Consider the following 26,933-nt stretch of genomic DNA (forward strand, 5'->3'; position numbering starts at 1 on the left):
TCTTGTTCAGATGGTCAAACTCACAGATTGCTTCCTCTCTCTCCAAACCTTTCACAGCACTTGAGCGCCAGTTATTTGCGTTCGCTCTGATGATGCTGACATTCAAAACATGCAGTAATGTATTTAAAGATAAATACACTTGTTTCATTATGATCATCCAGTATCAAATGCCAATATATTTATCATGGCACAAAATATAATATAATATAATATAAATTATAAGCAACACACAAAAAAAAAACAAAAAAAAAACACAGGGCTTAAACCATTAGTAGGGGAAGAGACCATCAGCGAGGGGATCATGGATGTCACACACACACACACACATTTTGACATCGTAAAGTTCTTTTGTTCTTGGCAACATGGAAAAAGAGAACATTTTAAGTTCCCTCTGGTTTTATTTCACTCGAGTTTTATTGTGGGGGAAAGTGTGCTTGTGGTGCATGTGCTGTATGTCTGTTTACAGCACAAGAACTTGCTACTGTATGTTGGTGAGACATTGGGTTTATTTTTTGGCCATTTTTCTAGCCCATTTGATAAAAATGCATTCATTTGATCCAGCCAAAGGAGCGAAGGCAGAACAAATGAAAAACGGAAAACACGCCTGCTTGATCTGTTGTGGTTGTGGTGATAGCCTATGTGGCGAGGGCTTACTGGTTCGTTTACCGAGATGAGAAAACAAGCTGGGTCATTCATGTGGCTGCTGCTACTGCAAAAATGATGAAGCCACCACACATAAAGACCACTGCATCTTTGTTTTCAGGAACATCTTCAGGAGCTAAACAGCGTGACACAGAGAACTTATGACAGAACGCTGACCTCTAGTGGAGAAGACCAACAAAACACTGTCAATTTAGACAGCAGCAGTAGAGACTTATGTTTCATTATGACATAAATGAAGTGCAAAGAGCAGTTTGCATATACTCTCATGTTTACTCAAAGTCCATAAGAACAAATCTATAAACAAATATGATAAACAACTATAAACAAACATTAAAACTTGAATTTGACTGAAATATGAATCAAAATATACAAAACAATGACTGCAAGGCAAAATAATTAACAAGCAAATGTAGGAATGTTGTACAAAAATAAATGTACAATGTACGGTAACAGTACAGTTTGCTGTATCTTGTAACAGAGAGCTGATGCTTTGCCTCTGTTGCAGAGATTATATAGATTTTCCTCCCATCAGACCTCTGTGTTCTGTGACTCCTCCTCAGTACCAAGGCAAACACTGTTAGATGTGTGAGTAAATGAAACGGACTAGATTTATGACCGCTGAGCGAGACAAAAGGGACCTCTAAGAAAGCCTGCCACAGTGTGACAACGCAAAAAGCGGGATAAAGGAATGGTTTGGAAATTAGTCAGATACAGATGATTATACAGTATGTAAAGACCATGACAGAGGGTTTTGGTCACCACAGTTTTTCTGTCTCATGACCAGGATGTAAGAAATGGGGGACAAGACAATGAGGGACTTCAACAGTCCCATTGTAAGTGAGCCGAGTCAGTGTCTTTCAAAAATATTTCGAATTTATATTCTAGTCACATATAAGCTTGTGGTTTTAACCCTGGCTGATTCAGCATAAACACTGTAATCTAATTAAGTGATAAGTGTTAAGAACAGGACTTATTTAACTTGCAAAACAAACTAGGGCTACAAACTAGATCAGATGTCTCCTGTTATCACTGAAATATAACACAAAATTTAATGTTGTGAGCAGTTTTAGTTTTGATGGCCAAATGCTGTTTCGAGCTAAATATTACCATAGAAACATAACTCCAATATGGCTGCAAACTATAAGAAGTATCTCTGTTTGTTTGTGGTAAAAGACACTGGTGTCACCTGGCTGAGGTTCCTTTGTGTTCTTGCTATTAGCACCAATACCAGTTTACAGATGAGAGAGTAGAAGATGTGAATCAGGAAGAAAACTAGTCTTCAGCATCTGTGGAGTCGTATTCGTCAGCAGATTCGGTGAGAGCAGGGTAGGGCTGTGGCTGATCCAGGTTGACATAAGTGACATTCAGACTGATGTAGTGCTCTCCTTCCAAGCCCGATAGAATAGTAGAGACGGCCGAAACCAATGTAGCAAAGCCGGGTCTCAACTCTGGATCAGGGTCCCAACACTGGAGCATGATGCTATACCTGGAAAACATGGATAAGTAAAGGGTTATTGTTTCATAGGTAATTCATGCAACATTATAATAATCTGTAATGATTTTTCATTTATGTGACGTTCTTGACTTTTACAAATAAAACATTTTTGCTCCCTTTAAGAAGTGGCAAGTAGGAGCTCGCGAGCCGGGGCGTGTTCGATCTGACTGAACATTACTCAGGAATAACTAACAGATAACCCGGGAACTAACTGGGAGTTATTAAGAAACAGTCGAACATATAATCACTGTCAAAACAACACAATTCTCATGTTTTTACACCAGCTTTTATACACATCACAAGTAATAGCATGTTTTAGAAGTGCACTTTATTATCTGTGTGTGATTGTGAGTGTGAATGGGTGAATGAGAAGCAATAGATATAGATATACATAAAAAAACGCCACATATGTGCAGACCATTTCCCAGTTACCATATCTTTGGACAGAGTCAGGGTAACTATATCCCTGTGTTTTAAAGTATTTATGCTCAGCTAAGCTAACCATCTGCTATTTTCAGTTTCATATCAAATGGAAAGCTCTGACTGTATCATCTTCTCATCCATCTTTTATTGAAACGTTTTTTTGTTTTTTTGTTTCTTCAAATGCCATTTTGTCCCTTCAAAGCCTAGAGTTGGCATTCTACATGGGTCCCTGGGTAACAATTTTCCATCAGCCCTTAACCCACATCGGATGTGGGCAGCGGGCCTTTGTGGAAAAGGTATAAATGGTTGATTTATTCTCCATCCTTCTTTAAGGCGGTGCGCTAAAGGGATTTGTTATTAAAGCAGTGAACATTTTTTGTCTTGTCCCTATTTGTGTGTGAGACGTACACATTAACTGCTAAACAACATTGCCTAACCGTGTTCGAACACCAAGTTGTGGACTATTTACACTTGTCACTCTACTAAGTGACAAATGGAAGTCTTTATTACTACTTGGATTTGATTTATAGTACTGTTTTTTTTCTGAGGCTAAATCTGTGTCAGTATTGATAAAATAGTTGTTCCATTAAAGCCCTTTATTCTGTCAACTTACACAATGGATTGACTGAATACAAAGTAAAAAAAAAAACACCACACTTTCAAAGTATTCTTTTCTCAAAGGGATCAATGTAATGCTGTTTATTCTGGCTACTTACAAGGGGTCGGGGCAGTACTGTGGCTGAGGGAGCCTTCGCCCCCTCAACAAGTAATGTGTTATGTCATAAGGATCCACTTCTGGGTAGGGGCTTGCTCCTCTGGTCAACATTTCCCACATCAGAACACCAAAGGACCACTGCATCAGGAGGGACACATAGTGAAACAATTGCTGTTAACTAGTGTGTTGTGGTAAAATCTAATTATTTTGTAAAATGGGTTCCAGTGTAAAAATGCCAAGCTAATTGAAAAATATAGGTTTGTAGCATATTGTGTAGTGTAATTTGCTTTTTGTTAAAATGGATTTTATAAGAGTTTTTAAAATGTGATTATTTTACCCGAAAAAGTTTTATTTTGTTATTTTGTGATTCACATTTATTCAGTAAGTAAATTAGTTTGATATGCTCACCACATCTGACTTGGAAGTGAATTTCTGTGTCTGCAGACTCTCAATGGCCATCCACTTGACAGGAAGCTTAGCCTTTCTGTGGTCCTGAACACTGTAATATTCCTTATCAAAAACATCTCTGGCCATGCCAAAGTCTGCTACCTTCACTGTATATGACTCATCCAGCCTAAAGACAGAAAATAAATATATATTTGTTGCATAACATTATATCTGAGTACTATGATATAATCATTTTAAACCCTGTCACAGAAGAACCCAGCACCGAGGGCAGTGAATAAATTAGTAAATTGTCTGAATAATTCGGTGACTCACATGCAGTTGCGCGCTGCAAGATCTCTGTGCACAAACTTCTTCTGGGCCAAATACTCCATCCCCTTGGCAACCTGCAGGCCGAAGCCAATCAGATCCTTAACGGTAGGATTCTAAACAAATCCCAAAAAACACTGAATTAAAGCGGTTGGTTAGTTAGTTAACAAATAGTTGTGCATAAATCAGCTTGTTAATTTCCGCTGTTTTAAAGCAGCTGCCGCACTCTTTTCTCGCATCGTATGAAGTGTCGCAGGTCCCCGTGTTTCATGTACGGCAGAACCACAAGAGGGAGTCCTTCCTGTGGCAGGAGGATGCCCAGCAAAGACAGCACATTGCTGTGGTGGAAACCCTTCATTATGATGCCTTCCTTCAGAAACTGCTCCACCTCCTCGACATCTGTTATTCCTGATCACACATATGCACATCAACACTATTTAACATAGACTTTAACAAGACATAAATTATGCACATAACATAAAGATGATGTATCTTGGATTCTTGTGCGGTTCTGATGCTCTTCTACAACAGGTTCAATTCGTATTCAAGAAGCTGATATTACTCACTATTCAAAGACTTGACAGCACAGTGTATTTCTCTGTTGTTGTGGTCTGTGAAGTAGCCATGATAGACAGTGCCAAAATGACCTTCAGCAAAAAGAAAGAAAAGAAAAAAGGAGAATGAGTGTGAGCTACTGCTGTTTCCTAAAAACATAACATTACATGCGACATTACCAGTTTTTTATTTCAAAGACAGTGGGGTTCATCACCTTTCCCTATAATCCGATGGTGCTGCACAATAAGCATCTCAGCAGGAATAAGAACATCCTTCACCTCCTCCAGCAACTCTGGCCTAAAACTGGAGATGGCAATATTTTCTGGAGGCATGAGGGGGGCAAGGGTAGATTCTATGCCACCTGCAGCATAGGTCAGACTGGGGAACATCACTGGACCTGCCAGGGGGGTGGGAGGACTCAGGGATACTACAAGCACAAGTGTAGAGAATATGGTTTATGGTAGTCCCAAAGGTATGTGTGTCACAAGCAAATGAGCAATACTGTATTAACGTGCAATATGATAAGTGCTTAGCTACGCAGCTACCTCTTCTGTAGTCCCCAGCGGGCGAGAGCTCCACGTTATTAATGCCAGCACTGTGAGCCAAACGGGTCTCTATCATGGAGGCTGAAAAGCATTTCACAACACTTTTTATTAATCATCAACCACAGAACAAGAAATGCATATCCCATGCAACACCAGAGATGTTCTAGTTGAAAGATTTGTGCAATTCATCCCAAACTGCTAACATAACAGAGGAGAGCCCACCTTTCTTCTTCTTCCTCAAGTGTTTCATGACAACAAAGGCAAGCACTGCTCCGGCTACCAGAGCCGCCAAGATCCCCAGAACAATCCCCATCATGTAGTGGTTGTTGACTCTCTTGACTGTGCCAACATTGTGGACCTGCCCGTTTATGGAGATCTGGAGAATAGAGTCCATAATACACAGCCACTAGCATTACTGCGTTGCTATGAGTCCTTTTCTTGTAACTGCCCCACCGTGAAAGCATAGGCTTAAACACTTTAAGCTGTTTACACAAGGCTGCCTGTATTTCTGTTGCACACCAGTGGCTTTAAATCTCTGATTCCTGTGTGTGAAAGCATACGGCAAACTGCCAAAAAATTTCAACATTTGCATGAGCTCCAACTGTATGATTTAAACCGAAGAAATTGCTCAAAAGAATAATTTGCTTTAAATGACTCAAACTTCTTCAAACACAGCACCCAAATCCATCGCGAACCAGTGTGACATATTTTTATCAGCTGTGGGCTGGTTGCACTTCTCAATTCAGTAAGGTTGACAATTTGCTACTGATTAACCTGAAAGATAACTAGATTTTGACACAGTATTTAAAGACTGTTTGACAGGTTGAGAAACAGGAAACAGCTAGCTTAGCTTAGCATGAGTAGAAGTAGGACTGCATTGACTGTGTGGAGACTGAGTGCAGATCTTACTGGAAAAACTCACTATTTAATAACTTGTATTCTATTTGTGCAACCTGCACAGAAACTGCAGTGTAAAAAGTTTTATTTATTTATTTTTTGATATTTCACCTTTAATATAAAAAGCCATTTTTGCTGTTATATGCTTATCCTCTAAAATGACTGCTGGTATTGATAATTTGCCAGACTGGGCCTACATACAAAATGTGTGATCTGGGGCCCCACATTGAATTTAAGTACATCAGTCAGTTCATCATCTTAATATGCAGACTGACTAACCTTCACTGGAAGCCCTTCACTGGGGATGGTCATGTTTTTGGGGATCCTGCAAGTGATTTCATTATCCAGGACTTTAGCATCGCAATCAACACCTGCTACAGTCATGATGATGGTCATACAGGAGCTCACCAGGTTCAGCTTTTGGTGCTAGACAGATGGGACATATAACAATTATTTTAAAAATCTAATCAAAATTTATAATTAATTCAAATGTCAATACCCTCGAAAGCAACCCTTACATGAAGTGACACTTCGTCAAACCTAGAGTACAAACTCAGCACATGTCCCTCTGTTTCAAATGGTATGGGTTCACCGTAAGGGTGATAGGAGAATTCTTTGTTCCAAAGTCCCAAAGCCCCGTCCATGTCAAAAGAGAGCTCTCCTTCCTCTGTCTCATCCCTGGAGAACACAGGGGTGATACACTCCATCCTGGTGGGCAAAGACTTGCCTATGCACTCCTGTACCAAAATAGTCAGGCACAACTGATTTAAATAGATTATTGTAAGAAATTACATATTTAATTTACATTATGTCAGATAATGTACCCTTGTCACAGGTTTCAGGTGGCTTTCGTTGGGTTTGAAGCGGACGATGGTGCGATAAACAGAATCAAGGTTCTCCCCTTCAATCACGATCTTTGACCCCCTACAGTTCAAATGGCAGAGATAGTTACATTTCCATCGTTGCTGGACAAAGACTATTATTTCCTCTTATAAATTTGTAATACCAATTTTTAACAATGAAAGACAGAAAGAGTGTGCTGGAGGTCTCACTGACCCACCTGTCAAAGCTACAGTCAGGCTGGACAGCTGTAACCTTTGGATTTTCTTTGTAGTAAAACACCTTTGTCGTGAGGACAGGAGACTTGTCAATAAAAACACTCAGAGGTACGTCCCTCACCTCTGACATGGGCTGAGACAGACAAATGATGGAGGAAACATTGCCCTTGGATTTTGTGACTCTGCAGAGACATTGAGATTTTTGAATCACATGCAAGGTGAAGATTATTAGATCGAAAACATGGTTTTATCATCTTCATTTTTATTTTCTGTGTTCAATAACATCTACACTGGCACCGTTTGCTTCTGATTTAGTCTTTGAATGCCAAAACATCTCAGCCAGTAGTTTCCCAAGGGCAGTTTTAAACACAAGTCAGAACAAGTTTGCCTAAAATGTCATGGTGAGAACTTGATCCGCTTAGAGCCGTCCTTGGAGTATCAAAAAAAGAAAAAAATTCCATGGCAATACAGATACGGAAATAATACAAAACTGAAAGGCAAACACTGACCTCTTTATAGGACAGGGCACGTCATTAAGAGTGACTCTCCTGGTCTTCCCAGCATCCAAGTAAGGTCCAGTCACTGTGATGAGTGTTCCCCCAACACGAGGCCCATAGTTTGGCTGAATTTCTGTGATGTTGGGAATCTGGAGGGATACAAGTGTTTCAATACTTAATGCATTAAATAGAGAGTAGTTTCAGCTTGTTTCAGTATGTTGCTGTGAGCATGACAATAGCTAAGGTTACCACAAATGTGAACCCTGGCACTTGTGCTTTCCCATCAATGGAGTAGCGTCCGTCCACCTTGCCCTCATGCACTTCCACCATAATGTTGAGGGGTTTGGACAGCTCACTGGTGCCGGAGCGAATCTTACACACCAAGCTAAAGACCAGCAAACAACAAAAACTAATACAGTTGCTGCAACCACATTGTCACTTTAATTTAATGTTGGATTAAAGTTGTTGGACTTCCATTCGTTCTATTCTCTCTGTGTTCCATCTGTGCTGCTAAAACAGGGCTGCTATGTTAAATCAGGCCACTGATTGGGAATGAGATTACCACTGTAGAATAAGTTTGTTGGTGAATCTACTAAGAGAAAAAAAAGCTCCTAAATGTGTTTGCACTTTTTAACCATGGTAATGCATTACTTCGCTTTTAGTTCAAGTCCTTTGTGCTAGTTTGCTCTATGTAACTGTAAAAGTAGAGATATTTTGACACCATCCACAAAAGCCATCACAGGGCACATAGAACATTTCAGGGTCACTTACTAAATATATATTATATTTCACCCATGTTCAACAGTACAGCATTTGAAAAGAGATTAAAAATCAGTAAAATCAGCCTCAGTCCTGAAGCTTCCAGGGAAAAAAATATAACCTTTTATATATTTTTTACAGCACATGATGATCCTAAGGTTGGAACTTTCCACATAATGAGTATAGCATGAACAGATTGTATGTGGAACCACATTGTCCCTTGCCTGCTCACTCACTGCGTGTTGTTGCTTTTGACTGGAAGTACAGTGCAGGCAGTTTGTCCCAGTCGGACTTGGTGGGTTCTGGACGTGATGGCAGGTCTTTGAGGTGACTGGAACTCCCAGCCACAGACCGTTAGCTCTGTTTGACCATCAGGTGGGGCAGTCCGTGGAAAGAACTGCATCAATAAAGCAGAATATGAATTGTCGTATGACCTTAACATAAAATGTTTCTATTAGTTGCACAGAGATTTTTATTTTTATTTTAAATTTCAGAACAAACCTCACCCCAGTGATCCCAGGCGGACAAGACTCATTCCTCCAGTAACTGTGACACTCGCTTTCCCATGAGCAGACACCAGAGCACCAGCCACAACCCATGAACTTAGGGGCTGTGAGACACATGGCGCAGGTCAGGAAGTGCTGACAGCCCGGCCCTTTCTGGGGCACCTGAATCATCTGACACAGACACAGGAGTTTCATTTTTTTCAATTGTGCACTTCAGTCTCAGCCACATAAGGTAACAGTCCTGCAATTCTTATGGGGGTGGGGTGGGGGGGGGGGTGGGGGGGGGTATGTAATTACTGGATTACCAGATTGGCTCAAACTACATAGACATATCAATACTGAATTTCTTTAGCAACGTATTCATTCATGGATCAGCAGGGTCAACCACATCACGGCATGCATTGGGCAGAAAGCAGGTCACCAGAGCATCAGGGGGGACATAAAGGGACACTCTCAACTCACTTGTAATGTCTCTGACCTACATTTCTTTGAAGTGCAGGGGAGAACAGGCAACCACAGAATGCTTCCACCATCAGATGGCAGTAGCATTATGCAACCGTATTAAAAGATTGTTTTATTCTTAATTAAAGACACTATAGACTATTTCTGTACCTTGTCTCCAACCACAAAGAGAAGATACTCTGATGAGTACACAGCAGCAATGGCCGAGACCCTCTTGTTCTCTACCAAGGAGTAATTGGCGAAGATGACAGGGCTAGATCTAGTCAACACAAGCTGCCACAACACAGACACAACATATGGTTATTAGGAGTGGATCATTTACATTGGTAAAAATGATGATCGTATCTAAATAATTGCATTATAATTTCTGATTAAAATAAAAAATATCTCTACGTGTGCTTCATACCTGTAGTAAGCGTCCAGTTGAGGTGCCAATATGAGCCACCGTCTTGTTCTCTATGGTTGTTACCAGCAGAGAGGTGAGCAGGACATTGGTCATCCGCCTGTTGAACAGGTCCACTCTGTAGTAGGGCTTTGACACCATGGTAGGATGGTCTCTGCAAGTAGCATTGTTCTCCATGCTCTAGCACCAAGGCCACGGGCAGCAGACAACACAGGAAAAAAAAAACTGGTTTATAAACTGGTTTATTAAACAATTTCTACTCAAGGTCAAGTATTGGAGAAAACAATCTCAACTAAAATTGATTCACTGGGTTTTTTTTTTTTCAAATGTTCTCATTATGATGAATGTGTAGGAAAGAGCTTGAGTTTTGTCGACCCATCATTATGTATTCCATTCTACACCAGATGACATCAACTGAATACATTCTTTAGTTCAGATGATGTCATCTGGAGGAGTTTAGAAGGAGCAGGTTGAACAAGACTATGACTTAAACAGTATGAGCAACAAAATCACAACATTGAAAAAGTAAATAACTTCTCCAGATTATGTGTCTAGGAGTTTTTCCAATAGAGGAAGAGACTTATTTTAACACATTAATTGCTGTATACACGCACTGACTAAACTAGAAGGATGCAAGGTGAACATTTGCGAAGTTCCCTTCTCTTCACCATATTCTATGACATTAAATATATATATATATATATATATATATATATATATATATATATATATATATAGAGAGAGAGAGAGAGAGAGAGAGAGAGAGAGAGAGGTCTATATATATATATATATATATATATATATATATATCCAGTTTTACACTGTGACCTTTCAGGTGGCAATTTTTCTTTGAATAGCAGTGTAAAGGTTTAAGAAACATTTTTTTCCTGTCTGAGCTGTATGATAATAGCTATAACCTCATTCCCCCTTAGCGTTTGTCAAATTTTTATACCACCAGTTGTCTTTTGAACAATTGTAACCATGTCGGCTCAACTTACCCAAATTTTGTTTTAAATGTTTTACGTATTTTCTCTTTTTTCGAGAAGATCTGACATGTTGTGAAGAGGATATGAATCCTTAATGAATGTTCATTAAAAGTTAAAAAGGACTGTTTTTTCACTAAATCACCACTAATTAAATCCACTCACTTTGATACCACAATCATGTCCGCAGCCTAAATAAGAAAAAGCCCCAACAGGTAGCCAGTAGCATCAATAATGAAAGCAGCTAGGAACAGTTACTGTAGCTGTAGCTCTGTCTAAAGGTACAAAATCCATCTACCAACACATCAACACATCTGTTCACTTATTAACATGTTTTATTTTGTTTTTTTAATATGTTTCCGCTCATTGCCGACTAAACTACAGGAAGTCACTGATCTCAGTCAAATCATTACACTGTAATGGCTGTAATTTTTTAATTCTGTTTTTAAATCAAACACAATATAACATGTGCAGCTAGGATCAAGAGGTGCTATTAGGCAGATATTATTTACTAGGAACAGAGCAAGTTTACTTGTTTTTAATCTTCAGCTAAGCTGAGCAACAATTTGCTTATCTCTCTGCAAGAAAACAATGAGTATATGCCAAAATGTTAAACTACTTCTTTTTATTTCAACATAAAAATAATTTTTAAACTCAACAATGAGGCACACAGATATATAACATGCGAGTATGGTGGTCTCTTTTCTGATGACACTGATTTCACTGCCTTTTATCTGACACTATAATCTGCAGACAGATTTATGTTGGTAAGAACACAATATTCACAAACTCTGAGGCATGATCAAACCTTTTGTGCATTTCACTGATAACTAGTGTTTGACTCAGTCTGCTTACTCCTGTCACTAAGTGTTGTTTTATTTAGTAAGTGTTTGAATAAGTGCTTAAACCGAAATAACGTAGCTACATAGAAAAGCACATGGCTAAGGTATATTACTTAAATAGTCATTATTATTTATTACCAGAACAAATATTCCAATGAGTCCCCTTTTACTTTACTCATTTGACGCTCCCCTATTAGTGATTCAGTGCAGAAAGGTAGATTTTCCATTCTCTATTTTTAGTCTGAGTCTAACAGGGAGTCATCCATTTCTGGAAATACATGTATGACACAGCATGTAAATCCACATATTGTATCTTTATGCTTTTCAGTCCTCCATGGATACATGTGCTTCTGTTCCTAACCTATTGGTTCTTTAAATAGTATTTGATATCAACCTGGGATTTGTTCCGTTAAATAAAAGCGGACATGAGAAGTAACAACTGTAATTCCTGTGTGTCACTGAAGTGTTATGCTCACCTCATGTGGACAGCTCTCACATGGCTGGAAATGGCAGAGTCCTCTGGAGAGCTGCTCGGGTCCAGACTCGCAGCAGTCATCCACCCCGTCAGCAATTGCTTTGTTTACATTGTCCATGGGGAAGGCACACAGGGCCGAATCATGCTCCGTGACCCCATTATCATCAGTGACAGCAAAAACCCCATAGAGGATGTCATCCTCCTCCTCCGCTCCTAACTCCTCTGCCAATTCCCTGCCTGCCTTGCCAAAGTGGGCTGCCTGGACCACGTTGTACACCACATCCTTGTAAGGCTCACTGGCTACATTCCTCCTCCGGCGTTTTGGTTCAAACCGACACTCGAGGATCAACTCACGGTACCTCTTCATTTCCCACTCATTCCGTGGAAGACGTCCCAGACGAGTCTGAAATGGAGATGAGTCCTGGTCAGGGCTTTCTCTCTGAACTGAGAGGAAGTAGACAAACTCCTGAGTGAAAAAGCTGTATACATATTCTATATGGTAGGTCCTACGTAGGCCAGGAAGGACAGTTAGGCTACGTACATCACTGTAGAAACCATCTTCAGTGGCCAGTGGTCGGCGAACTGATATAGACTTCCTACCATAACGCTGGGCCACGCTGTCATTGACAGTGGTTGCAACAAAGAAGTAAACTGTTTGACCCTCTTCCACCATAGTGACCTTGGTTCCAAGAGGGCTGGCCACACAGTCTGGACAGTAGGCCGCAGAGTTTGAATCCTTTCTAAACAAACACTTAGAGTGAGAGGGCGGCTCTCCATTTGAGTTCAGCTGGTGGAAATAGCACACACCATACTGAGAACTTCCACATGAATATAAATACATAAAAAGAGTATCCAACAATAAGATTTGATTGTTTGTGTCCTCCAGGAAGTTGGGATCCTTGTCAATGTGGCACAAATCACAGATGTGACACTTGGGGCTTCCCACAGGCCCAGTGTGGAGCTCCCACACCTTCTCCAAGCTTCTGTTCACAGCCTCAATCACATTCTGGGAGGCTACATACACCTCCTGGTAAAACGTGTTGTTGACAATGTTCTGAATGGAGCCCCGGGCCTGAAAGAAGGGCATAGTGTAAACCACAGAGTAGTTGACAGGACTCTGGACCAGGGATGGACAGTTGCCGAAGGCAAAGGCCAGCAGACTCTGGAACCAGATACATGTCCCCAACCATGTGGTCCAGTTGATCATCTCCACTCAGGGGTGCAAAAAGGACCACAAAAGAGATGATGTGGGGTTACCTCCAGATTTGATGTTGGTGCCAAAGCATCCTTGACACTAACGAATGGTACCTGAATGAAGGAAAATGGCAGTGTTAGAAGGGAAGTCCAGTAGCTCTGTCATGTCTGTTTGTGCAATACGAAGCTGAAGCCAGTAAATGGTTCACTTAGTATAAAGACTGGAAACAGTGACCATGATACAGCCAGACAACAGCAGAGAATCCAGAGAGTCACAATGCACCATTTATTGTATTGATTAAACACAGTGATATTTCAGTCATATTTCACAAACAGATATTTTGTAAAGTATGGGTGGAGATACCACTGCCCCTGATGACCTTTTAAGTGACCTCCATCCACAGAGGCTGATGGTGAGATGCAGCTGACAGCTTCAGAAAGAAATGTTGCTAGTAACATAGGTGAAGAAAGTAAATATCGCAATATCTGTCTATGTCCTGTTCTGAATCCTACATGATCCCAGATAAATATTGTGGTCTTTGTTTAGCCAAATGATAATAAATGATGTCATAAAGATAGAAATTTCCTCTGACTCACCACAAGCACTGACGGGAAACATTATACATAAACATAAACATAATGAAACTAATAGTTACGTTGGTAGTGCACAGAAGAGTAGATAGTGGATAAAACAATGTTTACTGTTCCTTCCTGCACAGGTCGTTCATATCTGGTCTTGTTTATTCTGCTTAATCTACTATCTCACTTTCTTTTCTCCAAGTATCACTCCAGATCCAAGTTAATGGCCTCAGTTTACCTTTATATGCACCAGTTTTCTGCAATAAGCATTTTTGTGAGTGTAGGTCATCTTTATCAATCTCTGCACACCAACCAAACAAACTGAACCATTTTTTAAAGTCTGAGCCTCGTCTTCCATCCTGGACAGACATTTGTTAGGTTGATCATTAACTAGACAAATCGGAATAAGGCTGTATTCAAGAGCCGCTGGCCTCTATACTTTGCATTCCTGTCACAACCACTACGTGCCTCCCACGGGGAAAGATGTGCACGGGCTGATGGTCATAAGACAACGTGTGCCTTTTTAGGTCCCAGGTGAAGAAGAAACTGCTCGCCTACTCGTGTCAGAGAATTTCCTCAACTCTGATTTTCTTATTTTGCAGCTGACAAACTCCATTTGTACCACAGGCAGCAACAATTTTTGCAATGCACAGTCATATGGAAACGTTGTATTTACATCAATAATTCATAGATGATGTGTTACATTTTAACATTCGCAGATCCATGTGAAACTGAGGTTAACATTAGCGAACATGGTTATACATAGTAATGGCACTGATTTACTTTTTTCATGTTCAGGGTAATAAAGCAAATGGTTGAAATTGACTTTCCATTCATTGTGGTATTTACAGGCCAGTCAGCATGCAGCTTTCTTATCAAAGGCAGCATACATTTATTCCCGGCTCTCTTGATTTATAACATTATGTAGTATTCTAAATGATTTAACCCCAAATTTACCCGGTGTTTAAGTTTATTTTTAACTTGGTGTGAATATGAATTGGCCTTCCTCACACAGCACAAAATTACTTAATTTAAACTTCATTTCTTACCCACAATGACCAGCTGTACCACTGTGAAAGGAATGCAGACATTATACTGGCTGCACTATGCAACCACTGGACACATGGTGCTGTGCAAGGAATCAACAGTCAAAACCCTAAGGACGCATGTGTGGACACAGTGGCAGGAAATAGAGCTCAAACCAGTAAAGAATTACCAGAGTCCACCAATGTGGAAAGATGTGAGGCCTGCTGTTACCTTATTTTGAAAAGTCTCTATTTACATGGGGAGGATTTCTTAGATTATTTGGAAATAATCTAAGATGAGCTCAAGCAGTCGGGGCAACATGGTTCAAGACCCAGGACAGTTCTATAATTTCTACTGTGTTTATGTTCTTTTTTATCTTTTCATTTAATCTTTTCTTTACATCCATATCTTTTTTTTTTTTTATCTTATCCTCAGTTTAGATTGTTTAGGTCGTTTGATTTAAGTTTCGTGGAGTCATACTAGCTTCAGTGCAAATGTAAAATGTGGAATTTGATTCCAACAGCTGTACAAAAGCTAAAATGTTAGTTATTTTTTCTCACTAGACGGAGTATTATTCCCTTGTATCATCAGTGTTCCACAAAGATTAAATTTATTTATTCGGATATAGATCATACAGATTACTTACATAATTTGTATTATTATAATCTCACAGCACATTTTTGTGCTGAGCAATAGCTGTTTATCTGTTGCTGCATGTTTTGCTATGTATATTTGCTATGTTTGCTAATCTGATGAAAGCATATGTGGGACATGCAGCTACTGATATTAATAAAAAAAAACCTTACCTGTACAGGTTAGTTACGGTCTTCGCCAGTAGTCACTGCCAGGTTCGCTCCTTGTAAAAGTAGCGCAGTGACTGATAATCTTTCCTTGGGCAGAAAGTAGATTAATTTCTGATAAAGTTATAGCCTGGGTGAACTCAGAAAGCGATGTAAAGTGTGTTAGTTTCCGATGTAACTAGTACTCGCTGTATGAATGTTTTTTTCCTGCCTTAGCGGTGTCCCAGCTCGCTCCTCCCCTCTCCGTTTTCATTCATCCGCGCAAAAAAATAAAAAAATTAAATAAAGCGTCGTCACGGTGCACTACATGATACTGGCTGATGCTGAAGTTTTCGTTCTGGCAAACTATTTAAAGCTCCCACTGTGGTAGGAACTAGAGACCTTGGAACTTTTTCAATCATGCCCCAAGTGCTGAGGTAACAAGCCACGATGTCTCCTGATGTCACAAACATAGAGCCTTGACAAACATACTATGGAAATTTTAAAAACTAAAGCAAATAAACAATGATTTATTTGTACTACAGTAAGAGGCAAATCCTTCCAGCAAAATCATATGCAAACGAACAGCAGTAAGCAAACATTAATGGTCAAATCAGGACCGACACAAAATCTGTTTTATAATTAGTTATTTATTTCTAATTTAATTATAAGGCATAAGGCATAATTAGAAGAGGCAGACAGTGGCATCAATGGATTCTGTATACAAATCCTATAAAATACAAAAAATCTTTATGATTGGACAAAAGCTGAAAAAAAAAACAATTTTCTTGTCATTAATATGCATTTTATGGTGAATGGACACTTGAAGATGGACATAACATTTAACAATTCATGTTAATACAAATAACTGAAAGCAGTAAACATGGTCCAGGCTCATGACCAAATTTCTAAGAGTGCAAATGCACAAATCAAACGCACGAGGTAAACTGATAACGGTTCATACAGTTTTTGGTCATTGCTTCGTAGTGAAAACAACTTGAATGTGGTTAGAGATTAGATAATTCATTCTTCTGCAGGTCTTAAGACATTTCCAGTATTTAAATGTTGGCAAAGTGGGTTTGTTACAGTAAAATGATCGTTTATGAAACAACATCGACAGCATGCAGACACCACTGTTTGTGTAGTTGTTATGTCACCAGTGGTGCTTTTGCTGCTTCCATTTGTTGCTGCTATCTAAATTAAAAGTTATAAAAATCGGGCCAGCTAAAATGCAGCTGGAGCATAATATGAATCCGTGAATTAGATCAGAGGACTGAGAAGCAAGAAATGCATAGCTTTGACATTAATACAGACTGTTTTTACAGCTTTTCCCACAAATGTGTCACCTAGCAGCACCAGGCCAGTTTGTGATCACAGTGACGCATTCTGTTTCAGCAGGTCATGCGACAGCGAGGACTCAGTATGTGAGAGGACTCAGGATGAAGAGGCGATCTTCTTCCTTCCTGATCCACTTCATCAATTTGTTGACAGCAGAGACTGCCAAGGCCTTGGTCCCCAACGGACTGAAGCAGAGGTAGAGCTCGAAGCCACTTGTCACCTGCAGCAAGGAAGGGAGAACAAGTCGAACGGCATGACATGAAACTAATGATGAAATTAATGATGAAAACTACATGTTGAGAGGCTCTAATAAGTGCAGAGTGTAACTTAACAACTTCATGCTGTGTGGTTTTTAGGGCAAATACGATGCACACTCTTTTGTGGTTAGGGTTTCGAAAGCAATGAAAATTGGGAAGTATGCCCTGCACTGCCAGACCCACCCATGCCAGCAGGTTTTCAGTTTCACTACAGCGGTAGAAGGAGCGGAGAGGTCTGGTTGGGTGGTGCAAGTGGCTGTGAAGATCCTGATATAACCCCATCAGCCTTTCCTGCTCTTCATCAGACTGATACAAGGCAGGAAACTCTGGACTGGAAGAAGAGAACATTTTTAAAAAGTTAATGTCAAAAAATATGAAGTGTTTGCCTTGTCAATGTTTTTGCAATGTTTGGCTTATGTCTTGATGCAAAAATAAATAAAGTTCAACACTTCAAATGACATGCTACCCACCTGGTGTATAGCCCTGAGCTCTTTGATTTATAGAGAAAGTGCCTGAGCTCCGGAATGCCGACTTGTGCTACAGAATAACTAGGACATTTAAGCGCATCCTTCAAGGCCTGGTAGGCACTTCGTTTACTCAGCCTCTCCAGGAACCGCTGTTTGCATTCAGACATGTTAAAAAAGTCCTCTCTGTCAGTTGAGACCAGGATGAGGCAGAGCTCAGATGTTGGCTCCAGGTAAGAAATGTGAGCGTGAAAAAATCCTGCAGTGTTGAACTTTGGCAGACAGATCGGTGTCCAGCCTTCACCCTCCCGAAAGGACGAGGAGGAGCCGACGAGGTTGAACACCAGGTGCAAGTCAATGTGGTGCAGGAACTGATCCTTTTTCCTCACCAGACAAACGAGGCGGTCCCCAGCCAGCAGAATGGAGAATACCAGGTTTTTTGCTTTGGCAGCCTGTAGGCTCACTGACACCACGTCCCTGGCAGAGCTTGCCAGAGGCAGGCAGGTGACAGCGCTGAGCAGCAGACCGGGGTCTCGGTCCAGACGATGCAGCAGGTTGTCGGTGAGGTACTCGGAGCCAGCCAGCAGGCGGCGCAGGTCGTAGTTCTGTTTGTGCTGGAAGATGTGGTTGAGCTGTGTGAGGGTGAGCAGGCTTACGATCTGGTAGTAGATGTAATGCAGCTCCCGCAGCAGCTCCTTGTCCGATTGACAGGTCTTAGACACACCCACCAAGACAAGAGGGCTCTTGGTAAGGAAAATTACCTTACAGCCATCTGACACAAAACATATTAACAGAGATACAATCAAATGCGCATTTTGTCCATTTCCTTTTAATTACAGTATATCAAAGCCAAAGAATATTCTGACCTGCATGAATAGAGCGGATGATGTTCTTGTCTGCTTCAACAACAGACACAAGGGCCATCATCACCCCCATAGTGCTGGACAGAGCCTCCTCTGTGCCGTAGCGGGTGTAGATTGGCTTTCCAGCCTCGCTCAGCACAAACACATGTTTTCTGTGACTCCTCCATGCATCACTTGACACATCCTCCTCCTTACACCTGCTCTCTGATGAAATGTTGCATTGCTCCTCAATGGATTTCTCCCCCACCAGCACTTTCAGCTCCTCTGCACATTCTCCTTCTGATTTGGCCAGTTCAGTGTCCCTCTCAGCTTCTTCCCCAGCTTCTCCAGCCAGATCCTCAAAGGACTGTGCATGGACGAACATAGCACTCCTCTGACCAGCACCTATATTAATGTCAGAATGAGGAAGTATACAATAAGGTCTGTTAGAGGATGTTTTTCTTTTTGGGATTGTTTTTCATCTGATGGGGGCAATCAGTGGTTCACCTCCCCTTAACCATGGGCAACACGCTGAACCCCAAGTTGCCTTTAGTGTGAGCTACTGACTTGTACGTCGCTTTGAATAAAAGCATCTGCTAAATGACTAATTATAAACAGAAAAGCACCACAGAGGAGAGATTTCGATGTTAATGTGCATTCCACAATACTTTTGGGTTTACAGAAGAAAAGGACTATCTGGCCTCGTTAGCAGACATTTTATTAACTTTCCCACCGCACAACCGCTTCCCTGACGTCCTTCTTAAGGGAACCATACAGAACCTTCTCCCATGGAATGAATAAGACAGTCCGGAATGACACTACATTAACATGGGCCAAAAAGAAAGAGGTAAAAAGCTTGCAAAGTATTCAGTATTGAGATGGACTTGTGAGTGTTTAGGTTTTGACGTTCAAATGTGCCAGACATGATTGCACACAGACATAAATTACCCCCTGACCAGAATAAGCTGTAATAACAGAGGTTTTATTTTTTCTATAAATGACCCTTTTATTAGTGACAAAAACAAGTTTAATTCTATTCTAGGCTGCCAATTTTCAGAGCAGCCACAGCAAGGGAAATTACCAGCCTCCGGCCACAGCTTATCAAATTTAGGGAGAGAGAATGCAGGAGAAGAATAGGACACATCTGGTAATGAGTCAGTTAGATAACACTGCAAATGTCCTGTTTATCTGCAGATTAGGAAGAGCAAACCCATGCAAAGTTGCATAATTTCTCCAGTCGGAGTGGGATTTGTTCAAGCTGAAAAAGACACGAGCTGGTGCCAGTGCATCTATAGAAGACTAAAAAAATCATATGATAAGGTTTTCTTTTTATTCTGCTGGTATGGCAAGGTATTGTTAATATTTTTTAACCATGCCAGCTATGAGGGACCATTACTGTACAGCCTACTCATACAGAAACCAAACTTAAATTGTATTCAGGTGCTCCTTGTCAAATTATTAGAATTTCTTATAACAAAAAACTGCCCTGAAATCAACAACAAAGAGGCACGCAAATTAAAAAATAAATACTGTATAATACTTACTGTTGGTATGTTCAGTATTTCTTCACAAACAGGATGTGCATGTTCATGCCATCTCATAACTAAAGACTTATAACTTCTTCCTTCTAGTTTTGTGTCCACATGTTGGCTCACAGCCATTGGTCAGCAGGAAGATAATATCAAGAAGCAGTCTTGACCCAAAAGAGTAGTTAGGTTTTAAAAAAGTTGTTCATTCCTTAAAATTAGAGTGTGCAACATTTCACATATATTTTGATAGAAATATGCTCCAAAGCTTTTCTTAATGACTACCTGGAGGGCAGTGCAGAGTGTTGAGCAGAACAGCAGTAAAGTTGTTTCAGCAGCACGGAGGAGGACTGGAGAAAGCACAGAGGACTGAGATTCAAATTAGAGCTAGCTTACGTTTTACTCTGGGAAATGACTATTGACGCTGTTCAATGGTTGCTTGATTTATGCAAATATAAAGACCACCGTGGATCAAACTGCTTTTAAAATGACACTGTAGGTCTGCCAGACTGACTCCTGACAATCTGCAGAAAGTGGAGAGTGTGGACCAGACTCACCTGGTTCAGTTCCCTCCACCAGACCTGGTGTGGGACTGTCTGCCCTCTCTGAGCGAAGGTGATCAGGAGGAGCCAGAGTGCCATTGTCCCATGATGCAGTTGCCCTCTGGGCCTCTGCGTCCATACTGCTACTGATGGCAGAAACATACACCTGACACGACAGACAGACAGACAGTTATGGGCCCAAAAGTCAAGAGATTTTGACTGGGACTATGACTGAATTATTCTGTTCCTGATATTGAGGGAATCCACATTGAGGTGAGTTTTTTTTTGAGAGAGAAGCTTCAGAGCTAAATATTTGTCTCACAACATGTAATGGCTGGTGTGAAATTTAATCAAGAAAACAAAACAAAAGACACTTTTGAAAGACTAACGTTTGTCCTTCGTGTTTACAACCTCATTCTTTATATAAATTAAGCCACATCTGTTTTCTTGTTCCCACCCTCCAAACACAAACATGACATGCTGATGAATTACACAGGCTACTGTGAATACTGACTTTAGCGGATAACTAATAAACAGTGTCTCAAGCTACCTGGCTCTGGTTTTACTACAGTTATTTTTACAAACAATCGTCAAATAGTTACACAATCATTACCTTTAATTTCCGGAGCTGTCTGCATTTGATCTTGGTCCTTCACGAGCTTGTCAACTTGCTGCAGACGGCAGAAGTAGCTACTTCTTCTTGCTAACCAACATTCCCGGAAATAGGAATTGTGGGATATGAAGTTCTATATCAGAAGACGGCTCTTTACCAACCGGTCTAAAACTGCTTCTATCATCATTATACATAGAAAATAATTTTATACATAATTTGAAACATTAGTAATTTACTGTGGTAGATTCATGACACATATTATATTATCTAATTTATGCTGTTATTAATAATCGACGGGATGCAGGCAATTACACGCGGTGCATTCGTGGTTCAAGCAACTATAATTGTTATTAAGATATTACTCCAAGATGATTACTGAAAATTCCAAATGTCCATTCTGAAAGTGCTGATTACTGATTATTATTATTTTTGTCATTTTTATCATCACATTATTCACATTTTGATATATGGATATATGAATGGAAATTAATTACTGAATTTAGCTTGTCAACAAAAGCTATGTCTTCACTTTTGGAAAACGTAATACTATCAAAAGTAACCACACTAGATACATTTAAAAGAACAAGAGTTACGTGAATGCAGCATAAGGGGCGGGATTCTACGTTTGAAAGTACAGCGGGGGAAACCGCAGTAATGGAGTGGTGTTTGTGATAGCTAGGGACGTCTGCTAATTCCACCACTGGTGGGTTAAAATGTCATTTTGTAGATGAGATTAGGGATGTTTGCTTTCATTACGAAGGACGGTACAGTAGCAACGTATTCATTTGGTATGTAATGACATCAAACACGTAGCTAGCTTTAACTGTTAATTTGGCGAAGCTAAATGTGAACGCGAAGGGCCAGTACGTGTTAGCTAACAATAACGTTAACGTTACGGCTTTAGCCAGGAGTTGTTAGCGTTACAAAAAGTTACATTTACATAAGTTCTATGAACACATGAAAACGTAGGCAAAATATAAGACTATTTGTACGTTAGGTGAATTGTTTAATACGGTTTATTATGTTAACAATAGGGTGATCCCTGTGATACTGAGATGCCTATACGAGCATATTGTACAATTTGCTCCGATTTCTTCGATCACTCCAAAGATGTTGCTGCCATCCACTGCGGACACACATTCCACTATGAATGGTAACTAGATACATCAAGTCAAATCAGTAACTCGTATCTTTCTGAGACATTTTGAAAGGCTAACTCTTCCCCTTCCACTCTCTTCTTAGTCTTCTTCAGTGGTTTCAGACAGCCCCGACAAAAACCTGTCCACAATGTAGGAAACAGGTATTTTGGCAAACAAACGCCACCAATCAGCTACAAACCGACTACAATCGCTCATTTAAAACACTGTTGTAACATAATTCTGTGTGTAGGTCAGCACTAGACACATCATCACCAAGCTGTACTTCGACATCGGTGGAGAGGAGGTAACTGCAGACCCGGAAAGCTTGCAGGTAACCTACAGCATCTGAACTGTTGGTCAGTATTAGTTTTTAAGTAGAGTAAGTAAAAACCTTGTTGAAATAGAGAGAGAGAGAGAGAGTTCACTCACTTATAACAATTGTGCCTTATAAGAAATATTTATGCTCAGATGTTAGTCCCTTTTATTAATATATTGGCCAGACTTGATTTGCAGTCATGTTTTTTGTTCTTGATGTGTTTCTGTCTTTTCTTAGAATGAGCTCGATCGAATGAAGGCCCTCTTAAGCTCTAAAGGTAATAAATAGAACTATGTTGTGATAATGGATGACCCTTGATTGTGAAATTTATGCAGCATTACGTCACCGTTTTGTTAAATTTATAGAGCGAGAATGGCGGGACAAACAGATGGTGATGGACAATATAAGCAACACTGTGGACAAGCAGAAGAGGGACCTGGACAGCATGAAGAAAGAGCTTAAGGAAAGGGACATGTTGTGCTCTGCTCTCCGAGTAAGCTGGCTGTTTTTCATTGATTAGACCTAAATAGTTAATGGTTGCTTATGTAGCGCTTTTATCTAAAGCACTTTACAATGTTGCTTCTCATTTACCCATTAACTCACACATTTACCCACCGATGACGGCTGCCTTGCAAGCTGTTCATCTGACCCAATTAGGGACCGGGAGTCAAACCACTGACCCTATGGTCTGGACAGCTGCCTTACCCACTGATCTATAGCTGTCCTAACCTACTGTCAATACTGACTCATCATATTAGGGATCTGGAAGTTGTGAAAGTCCATGTGAAATTATTCAACTTCAGTTCATAAAAATCTCAGAACATTTCACCAACCTACTTTTGTGTCTTTGTGTATATTACACAAAGGGATGAAGTTGTGTAATGTAATTATTTATTTATTGGATGTACTGTATAAACCACTGACAGAAACAAATGACATACCTGGAGACACAACAGAATGAACTCCAGACTGTCAAAGACGATGTCCGCAGACTCAGGACCAAAATGAAAACCTTTGAGAGGTAATGATTTTTAATTAGTGATGCATTTTATTGATCATGACATTGACTGTGCTCAACTGTGAAAATGTCAGATTAAGTAAATATAACCATTTATTTCAGCATTATTAACAATACATAGGCTAGTATGACAATATTCATATATTCTTAGTCCTGTTTTACTATTGTGTCTTCTTACATTCTTAAGGAAAGTCATAACCATGCTGCAATAACATTGCCTGTTTTTTCCCAGCCTGGACGTGCTGTTGCAGGGTCAGAGAGGAGAGGTGGAGTCCATGATCACAGATATGGGTGTCAGCCAGTCCGCTGTGGAGCAGCTCTCCATCTACTGCATCTCTCTGAAAAAGTAAGGAGCTAATGCATGTTTGTGTGTCACTAAGACTAAGGCTGGGCCATTCCAGCTTCGTGCTGACCTCCACTACATATAAGTTCGTTGACCACCAGTGTGAGCTTACCAGAGCTACACAGCAGTATGTAAAGTCATTCACATTACAATGATTTCATTCCACATATGACCATCGTAATAATACCTATTGATGTGAAATTATGACATTTTGCATTAGGAGCACTTTTACTACTTTAAGTACCTTTTACACGTCTGGACTTTTACATAAGTAACATATTGAATGCATAACTTTTAACAAAATATTTCTTCAGGTTCAGTGTAGTATTGATTATCTTACTTAAACTTACGTAAATGACCTTAATACTTCTTAGACCACTGGTGTAAGAAAGTGGTCTGAATGTAGGGGTGGCACAGAAAATATGTACAGGTGTTTGCAGTTTTTTTTAATGAATGCATTTATCCATTTTGTTTGTTTGTTTTTGTTTTTTGTACAGAGAGTACGACAATCTAAAAGGAAGCCTGAAATCTTCAAATGACATGTGTGAGAAGCTGAAGAGAGAAGTGCTCTCTTCAAACAACAAGGTACTGTAACTATGCTGTTAAGCCGCAAATCAACATCCAAACAAACTGAGTCACAAATTTGAAAACTGGAGTTTTTGTGTGTCATTTTAGTTACAAAAGGCCACTATGGAGGTGAATCAGACCAAAGAGGACATGAAGTCTCTCCAGAATGATCTGACCCATGCTGACAAAGAGATCTCTGTAAGATAGATTAATTACAAAAACATGCTTTGACTGCTGATATCAGAGAAATCCACAGTAATTTCTTTCCTCGCCACAGAGTCTGAAAAAGAAAGTGGAGTTTCTTCAAAAGACTCTAAGCACACCGACACGGACAAACGAAGCTCTTAGTCGGCTCGTCTTTGAAAGGTGTGTGAGAGAGTGGGTCTCTCCCACAGCCAGTCATTGGACTGAAATCTCCTCACACTTTAATGCATTTATGAAAACATAAGTCGCTTGCATTTACGGTTATGTCGCCTGCCTGACAGCCCAGCCCCGGTGGAGCTGAAGCAGCCTTGCCTCCGGCGGCCTGCAGAAAGTGAGGACATTGACCTCAACATGACTTATGACATCACTACACCAGACGACGTGGCCAAGAAACCAATGCACGCCCCGTCGAAGAAGATGCGTCTTGACCCTCTAGTGTGAGTTTTATGTGGCTCGGTTTGGAAAAGTCCATAATGTAATTGGATATAAGAAGGTTGTGGAGTTATGAGCCATGTCTTATTAATAGTGAGTGCATAAATTGTCTTAATCTGCTAATTTTTTTTTTTTGTAAAATTATTTGTTTTCAGAACTTCAAACTCCAAACACAATGATAAAAGTACTTTTAACAAGGTCAGTTTTAAACGTTGCTTCACAAGTTTTATTTTAAAATCTGTGGTCATTAATTTTTAGTTGTTTATTTTACTCTTTATTTTTATTTTTCTATACCTCAGGCTCGAGATGAGGATGGATCTATGGATCCTTTTTTAAGGAACTCCCTTCTCTTCAGAAAGAAGACTTTTGGTAGCATGTTGGATCCCCAGAGGAAGCCTGGAGTTGTATGTACAATACAATAATCTGCTGAAATCTTTTATTCAAATACATCATTTCTTCTTTTATTGTTTTGATGAAAGAAATATCTTCTCGTTTCAGGTGAAAACTGGTTATGACGGATTAGGAGGACGAACTAAATTCATCCAACCTGTATCCTTTTTGTTATTGTGAATATCTGTGTCAAAAGGTGTTAATTTGAATAAGTTAATCATTAAATTAGCTATTGGTGGTAGAGCTTTTTAAAGAGGGAAAGTGCTTACTGTCCACCTTAACGTGTCTGGATTTATTGGCCTAAATAAGAAGCCTCTTTGTTCTGTATTGCCACAGAGCCATTAAAAATTCAAGGTAAATATGAGAAACTCAAACTTTAAATTCAACAAAAAAAAACAATCTCTAAATAAATGTCATTAAATTACTTGACTTTGAATGAATGAATTTGTCGTCTTTGTTCTGGTGTGTGACCTTCATCCATGTGATGTGAAAGACGGCACCCAGGTCGAGATTGAACTGTCAAGCTCAAAATCAATGTCAGGATTGGCCACTTTTGTGTGTCAAATAAAGCCAAAATAAGTCCATCAACAAATTTTTACAGGAGTAAAATTACTAGACTAGAAATGTATTTATTCATTTATCCTTGACGGAGTTCTTCCCTCCAGTCTCCTTTATCCGAGATTCGCCCACTGATGAAAGCTAAAAAGAAAAAGGTGACCAGGCCTCCAGCCAAGATTGCCACTTGCCTGACCCTGGACAACTTCCTCCAGTAAATTTCATCTTCTCCTTCCTCAAAGGTCAAGATGCTTTATGTAAGGTAGCAAGTTGGTGCTGCTCTGATACAAAGAACCAGCCTGGCAGTATTTCTGCGTAGCACCAAACAGAACTTTTTGATCCAACTTTATTTAAAAGCAACAACTGAGCAGATACTCTGTGTTTTGTTTTTTTGTTTGTTTTTGTTGTTTTTTTTCAGGAAATCTGTCAACCTGATACATTTGTTTTTTGTATGATGATGTAAATTTGTGTAAAGACAATATATGTCCGTTTCTTTCGAAACTACTCTTTTAGTCATTGTGTGGGTGACACTCAAATGGCATTACTCTGTATTATGTCATTGATTGTCACTCAGGTCTAGGATGTAGGCCGCAAAATAGTTGTCTTTTTTTTGTGTGTGTGTGCATTTTGTTTTCCCTCAAAAATCTACAGGTGAATATACTATAGTTTTTTTAAAAATTATTTTTAACAGTCCTTCCAGGCTTAAAACCACCTCAAACAATAAACTATTTTTTTTATTAAGGTTTGTGTGGGTGTATTTTTTTTTTTTTTTTTTAATTCACAAATAATTAAGTTTGCTGTCCTCTAGAGGGCACTG

The 26,933-nt window shown here is 39.8% G+C and overlaps 3 protein-coding genes across 3 annotated transcripts; 1 reads left to right on the plus strand and 2 right to left on the minus strand.

Annotated features, from left to right (window-relative positions):
• Positions 1 to 1,016: 1,016 nt before the first annotated feature.
• Positions 1,017 to 15,763, minus strand: mst1rb (macrophage stimulating 1 receptor b). Its single transcript, XM_067506075.1, has 21 exons — positions 15,598 to 15,763; positions 11,994 to 13,300; positions 9,696 to 9,872; positions 9,440 to 9,562; positions 8,828 to 8,998; positions 8,558 to 8,718; positions 7,812 to 7,947; positions 7,575 to 7,711; positions 7,068 to 7,247; positions 6,832 to 6,931; positions 6,526 to 6,744; positions 6,287 to 6,433; positions 5,333 to 5,486; positions 5,111 to 5,191; positions 4,780 to 4,992; positions 4,577 to 4,657; positions 4,237 to 4,418; positions 4,017 to 4,126; positions 3,705 to 3,870; positions 3,298 to 3,434; positions 1,017 to 2,149 (listed from the first exon to the last, which is right to left on the minus strand). Exons 2-21 carry the CDS (start codon positions 13,197 to 13,199, stop codon positions 1,936 to 1,938), a joined length of 4,095 nt encoding a protein of 1,364 aa, XP_067362176.1. The 5' UTR covers positions 13,200 to 13,300; positions 15,598 to 15,763; the 3' UTR covers positions 1,017 to 1,935.
• Positions 15,764 to 16,200: 437 nt separating this feature from the next.
• On the minus strand, positions 16,201 to 21,256 carry mon1a (MON1 secretory trafficking family member A). Its single transcript, XM_067505623.1, has 6 exons — positions 21,153 to 21,256; positions 20,555 to 20,705; positions 18,496 to 18,876; positions 17,636 to 18,401; positions 17,349 to 17,496; positions 16,201 to 17,128 (listed from the first exon to the last, which is right to left on the minus strand). Exons 2-6 carry the CDS (start codon positions 20,676 to 20,678, stop codon positions 16,988 to 16,990), a joined length of 1,560 nt encoding a protein of 519 aa, XP_067361724.1. The 5' UTR covers positions 20,679 to 20,705; positions 21,153 to 21,256; the 3' UTR covers positions 16,201 to 16,987.
• A 515-nt stretch (positions 21,257 to 21,771) lies between these two features.
• Positions 21,772 to 26,857, plus strand: traip (TRAF-interacting protein). Its single transcript, XM_067505972.1, has 16 exons — positions 21,772 to 21,940; positions 22,187 to 22,305; positions 22,395 to 22,452; positions 22,542 to 22,622; positions 22,845 to 22,884; positions 22,973 to 23,100; positions 23,534 to 23,628; positions 23,858 to 23,971; positions 24,466 to 24,553; positions 24,644 to 24,733; positions 24,813 to 24,901; positions 25,021 to 25,176; positions 25,327 to 25,369; positions 25,471 to 25,575; positions 25,670 to 25,720; positions 26,227 to 26,857. Exons 2-16 carry the CDS (start codon positions 22,208 to 22,210, stop codon positions 26,332 to 26,334), a joined length of 1,344 nt encoding a protein of 447 aa, XP_067362073.1. The 5' UTR covers positions 21,772 to 21,940; positions 22,187 to 22,207; the 3' UTR covers positions 26,335 to 26,857.
• Positions 26,858 to 26,933: the final 76 nt, after the last annotated feature.

The sequence above is a fragment of the Channa argus genome, chromosome 5 (genome assembly GCF_033026475.1).
Source record: "Channa argus isolate prfri chromosome 5, Channa argus male v1.0, whole genome shotgun sequence".
In the NCBI taxonomy this organism is placed as follows: Eukaryota; Metazoa; Chordata; class Actinopteri; order Anabantiformes; family Channidae; genus Channa; species Channa argus.